Below are 5,416 nucleotides of genomic sequence, written 5' to 3' on the forward strand. Positions count from 1 at the left end.
CAAGTGAGCATTGGATCAGGTTGGAACTGAGGGGATGACTCATGACTCTGGCATAAAAACTACATTGCATTCCACATATTAGGAGTTTTCTGTTGCCCACAAGAAAGTTCAGGAAAAAAAGACAAAAAGAGAAATGGGTTTCAAATTTCCTGTGCTATTTTCAGTTGACTCCTCTTTCTGGAGATGCCTTAGCAAGTGTAGGACATCTGAAAAACTTGGAACTGCAACTTTCTTGTTGAGGCTCTGATGAACATTGCTTCTGTCATCAAGTTCTTGTGTTCATACTTTGAACTTAGCTGAGTAATGTTGGTATCAGCAGACTCTGTTAAAGCCATGCCTTCCTAATTAATAATGCATTCTTAATAAAAAAAATAAAAATCTATTTCTTCATGTATTTAATTACCTAGTGAGTGTAAGACTGAATGAAGTTAATACCGTGCAGATTTCAAGCAAAACGCTGCTTTTTAATGTGCTTCAGTATAGGCTATGCACAAGTCAATAGACATGATTTTTAAGCTTCAGTTACCTTTCATTACCCTGTGCATATTCAAATTCAGATTGATGAATGCTGAACCAAAAGCAGACATCATAGAGTTAATTGAAGTTCTTTAAATTCAGAGGCAAACTATTTTCATAGCTTTGTTTTGAGGGTGGGTTGCTTTTGATGTCTGGGGTTTTTTTGGCTAAGGCAATGGCAAACATTTATTTATCCTGCTCCCTCCCCATTTTCCACCATCGTTGTTGCCAGTGATGCCTGCAGTGCTCAGTGGTCAATGACCCTCAGCCAGGGTGAGCTGCAGGAGCCTTACAGACGGGCCTGTTCTTTCTCCCAGTGCTAGAACAAGTGCACAGTGCCATTTTGCTAAAAGCTAATATTTTTCCCAGCAGCTTCTTCTCCAGGCAGAATGAAATGCTTTCTTCAAGAGCAACCACATCTTTTCTCTGCCTGAACGGTTGTGTTTGTTTGGGGTTTTTTCTCTTGCTTTAGGTGAGAGATAAAAAAAAAATGAAGAGGAAAGCCCAAGGAAATGCCAAAAGTACCACCTGGTAGTAATTTTGTGTGAGTGTCTCCATTTACACTTCAAACTTGCTCTTGGAGAACTTGGAGCTGCATTTAAAATGTATTTTGGTAGGTGGTCTGCTGCTGACTATCTGCATTTCTTCTTCCATTTCTTTTCTGTGCTTGTTTGGTATTGCTGCTGAATGTCCCCAAAGAGTAAAGTGGTGTGGAAGAGTTGAGGAAGCAGCTTTTGAAATTCTAAAGCTGATGTGTAGGTTTTGTTCCTCTTGGATTTTTAAAAGCAGGTATGTCATCCAAGTTAACTTTCTTCAGTAAGTAACAAGATTGTCGTCCTTCCACTGATGCTCTGTATTTTAACAGAGGTATTTGATGGTGCTGGAAAGGAGCAAGATGCAGAATGAGTTTGAGAGAAGTGATTTAAAGTGGGAGCACAGATGGTTGATTCCTAAAAATCAAAAAACGGATGTTTTGTTTTGTAGGAAAATGAAATCTAATCCTATTTGAGGGTCAACAGGATAAATACAAAGAACTAAATACAGATGTAGATACATATATACATATATGCGTATATATATATATATATATATATGTATAACCCCGCCCCCCGAAATCTATGAAGCAGGACTGATTGGTGCCATAGCCCAGGCAGCCTGTGGATCTAATTGCCTGCCTGTATTCAGCCCTTGCCTGGATGCCAGGGGAGACGTCTCTGGATTTGTCTCCAGACAGCTTTCCAGGGATGATCCTGCTCCTTTCCTGGTGCCCCAGAGTGCTGCAAGCCCCCCGTCCTGGGGCCATGGGGATGCCTGCCGGGGCCTTTAGGGTCCCCCCTAAAGGGCAGACAGGGTTTGACTGCAAGCTTCCTTGGAAGGTGGAGGCAGGTGAATATTGGCCACCTTCTTCTTTCCCGCTGCCCTCCGTGCTCTTGCAAAGCCTGCTGGGGCACTGGGGCTCTCCATTGCAGGCAGTCTGGAGCTGCCATGCAAAGCCATCTCTCAAGGAGTCCCCAGGTCTCAGGTGCAACCTCAAGAAAATGACACAGCAACGTGTAGAAAACGTGAACTTTATTCACTTGACTACTTCTAAAATCTACAATCCAACGTTACTAGAAGACTATGGGGTAAGAATCTTAAGGCTAAGAAACTTCAATGCTTCAACTGTTTAGAACTGAACACTAAGGGAAAGGTCAACTTCTTGGGGGAAACGTGGTGGGGAATCGAACAACAACAGGGGTGTGGCTAACTTGTAAGGTGGGGAACGTCGCAGTGCCTGGGCTGGGCACTGGTCACCCGTTCCCCGTAAGGTTCTGTAGCTGGAGCGCGACGCTGGAGGTCAGAGCTGTGGGGAGGTGCGGAGTCTCCTGTCACTGCCCTCTTTTGCCGCCATCTTGGTGGTTGGTTGAGGGCTGTCGCGAAGGAGCAGCCGCATCAGGTCGCGGTTGTCCATCAGCAGCTGCATCAGCTCCGTGGGACAGCCCTGTCTTCGATGGCGGCGGGGCCCCGCACGGCCCGAAGGGCTCTGGAGATTCCGCTGCAAGGCAAAGCACAGGGATCCCCATGGAAGAGGCAGAGGGGCAGAGCGGGGCCGGCACCTGTGGGGCTGCCTTTGGCCTGGGAGACAGAGACTCGGGCCCAGTTGGGCTGGGCTGGCCCGGGGAAGAGGCTGCAGCAGGCAGAGCTCTGCCGCCTCTGCTTGGTGCTGTCCATGGAGCTCAGCCCCTGGGCCGCATTCCCCAGCCAGGAGCTCAGGCCCCTTCTGCCGCAGGGCATTGGCCAAAGGGTGCCCAAGAGGCCCTCAAGGTCTGCCCCATCCCGCCTGCCTGACCCCCCACCCCCCTCCTCACCTCTCGCCAGCGTCTCTGAATTCTTTTTCCGAGCGACCATCCCATGGCCATTCCTATGATGAGCAGGTCGATGAGCAGGAATGTCCTGGCCGCCCACCGGATGCGCTCAGGGTCCGACTCGTCCAGATGACAATCCTCCAGAAGCAGAGGAGAGGCATCCGTGCTGCGCTCAGGTTTGCTCACAGGGTCGAGGGGATGAGCCAAGAGCAGCAGCACGTAAAGCTGCAGCAGCGCGGAGGAGCCGTGAGCAGCCATAGTGCTCTGCCAGCAGCACCGAGGCTCTGGGCGTCTCTCTGCGAGCAGCTGTGCCTGGGCACTGGGGCGCAGCAACAGCTGGGGACAGTTGCCAGCCAGCGTGCCGTCCCCAGAGGCTGTGATGTCACAGAAGCACAGAACACCCTGGCTGCAGAGAGCCCTGAGAGAATGTTGAGTCCAAGCTGGGAGCCATGGCGGCAAGTATGGCCAGCAGAGCGGGGCCCGAGCGCTGCGGCCTGGCTTGCCTTGCACCCGTGCCACAATGATGACTCCAGCAGCCCCTGTCAGGCCATTGCAGTATCTGATGGCCCACGCTGGGCACAAGTTCTTCCCAATGGCCAGCGTAAACCTCCCTTGGCCCAGCTTCCAAGCCTTGTTGGCATCTGCTCTCTCTTGTCCTTGCCCACCTGGCTGGCGCTGCCGTGTTGCTCGCTGGCCTGTCTGTGGGAGAAGAGGCTGTGCCAATGAGTGCTGCTCAACTTGGAGGCCATTCAAAGGAGGATTTGATTGTGCCTGCTGTGGGAAGAAGGAATATGCGTGCACATGGCCACTTCCCATAGGTTTTACCCCAGATTTTCATGAGCAGCTGTCCTAGTGAAAGTCAAGTCTGTTTTAGTGAGTATTTGAGGGCTTCCAGAGCACAGTGCCATCTCAGGGGAATTCTGCTGGTTGAGTTCTACTGAGGCTTTGAGATGAGTTGCAAATCCTGAAAATGTTCTCCTTGCCCAGGTAGTAATTTCACAGTTTAGACTGTGGGGATATTGATTGCTCAGTGTTGAGGACCTCATGTAACTTTCAGCCCCAGAAACTTTCAACCTCCAGTGATTGTCCTTGAGACAAAACCATTTGAAATCTTTTTTTCTGTGGACAGGAATTGCTTCGGTGTTACTTCACATCATCCATTAAAAATTTGATGCCTGGAACAAATCCCGAGTGCTGTGTGATTTCCTTGGTCGTGTTCTTTGGAATGGCTTCCCCCTCATTTTGTGAAGCTGGCCCCAGAAAGGTCATAGATGGGTGAGAAGTTCTGAAAGGCCAAGTGGTGCAGATCTTTGCCTCCTGTTTCGAGGTCTGCGGTGAGCTGTGAGTCCAAGAGCTGATCTGACGTGATGGTGAAAACACAATTGAACCTTTTTGCAGCAGGGTGGATGGATAGAAGCAAAGCACAGCACGGCTGGCAGCAGCAAATGAATTAAAATGCATCCCTGGAATATGTTTCTTGGATTGTTCTTCTAGTATTGTGGTAGTAATTCTGATGTCTGAGTAGTGAACAAGCAACAAGTAGTGAACACGTGATTTGTAGTCAGTTTTCTATTTCTTATGTAGTGGAGAGTATGGATGCTAGCTTTGGAGCAGGCTGCAGAGAGCTGCAGAAACTGCAGGCCCCATGGCCTATCAGTCCTGCCCGAGAAGCTAGCCTGGGAATTCATAGGAGGATTTCAAAACAATCCTCAGAGACAGAAAACAACTGCCAGGTGCTGTTTGTCTGTCCTCTTGTTTTCCTTGCAGGAGAAAGTCAGGGGGGTGGTGAGCCCCGCTGACCAATGATGGTGATGTAGCACTTTACTAAGCAATAAGAGTTTCCTTTCTGTACTTTCCACGTATCTGTCTATTAGACAAGCCTAGAGTAATAAAGTAGAGAAGATTCTCCTGTTGTGACTCCCTTGAGAGTCCGTGTCGTTCTTTCCCACCGTTCCCAATCAGAACGACAGAGGAGATTTTTAAGAATTGTGTTTTTCTCTCCTGGTTGAGGAATGTGTTCTTCACGGGCTGAATCTTCATATCACTTTGTTTTTGTAGAAGAGCAGTTTCAGCAGCAGATGATTCTCCTTGCCCTCCTTTTCATTTTTCTTATCTGTATTATTGCCTGGCAGGTTAACCTTTTCAAATTGCGTGCTGCAAAACGTTGCTACTAAGGATAGTTGGTGTCCAAACAGGTTCTTTTCTCGCTTGGATTTCAACTATTGCAGGATGAAAGGTTTCTAATGAAGCTACAGAATTGCATATCACTGGGACCTTGACTTCTTCCCTGCTTGGATCTAGATAAAGAGATTCTTGCCAATTGAACTGCTGACATATTATGTAGAGATCAGGAGTGGCCACCACAAGTGGTACTGAATTCTTGGAAATGTGGTGATTTTTGTTAGAAATGATTTTAGCTTCGACAGTGCAAGCTTATCATATCCATCTGCATTTGTGTTCTATTAATCATGGGGTTTTGTATTAAGCATGGGCTTCAGTTTGCTGTCTTTTTGTCACTTCTTCAAATACCAGTTTTCTACACCTGCTGGCTTGTT

General features: G+C 48.1%; 1 protein-coding gene across 1 annotated transcript; it reads right to left on the reverse strand.

The window, feature by feature from the left end:
- Positions 1–2,068: 2,068 nt before the first annotated feature.
- LOC147652470 (uncharacterized) lies at positions 2,069–3,295 on the reverse strand. Its single transcript, XM_086895158.1, has 2 exons — positions 2,865–3,295; positions 2,069–2,551 (listed from the first exon to the last, which is right to left on the reverse strand). The coding sequence occupies exons 1-2, from the start codon at positions 3,117–3,119 to the stop codon at positions 2,354–2,356; spliced, it is 453 nt and encodes a 150-aa protein (XP_086751284.1). The 5' UTR covers positions 3,120–3,295; the 3' UTR covers positions 2,069–2,353.
- Positions 3,296–5,416: the final 2,121 nt, after the last annotated feature.

Source organism: Cyanistes caeruleus, chromosome 6 (genome assembly GCF_971803275.1).
Source record: "Cyanistes caeruleus chromosome 6, bCyaCae1.hap1.1, whole genome shotgun sequence".
Classification (NCBI taxonomy): domain Eukaryota; kingdom Metazoa; phylum Chordata; class Aves; order Passeriformes; family Paridae; genus Cyanistes; species Cyanistes caeruleus.

Coding starts and splice junctions, on each gene's coding strand:
- LOC147652470 (XM_086895158.1), bottom strand. CDS start 3,119: ATGGCTGCTCACGGCTCCTCCGCGCTGCTGCAGCTTTACGTGCTGCTG. Junction 2,552..2,864: donor TTCAGAGACGCTGGCGAGAG/GTGAGGAGGGGG, acceptor TTTGCCTTGCAG/CGGAATCTCCAGAGCCCTTC.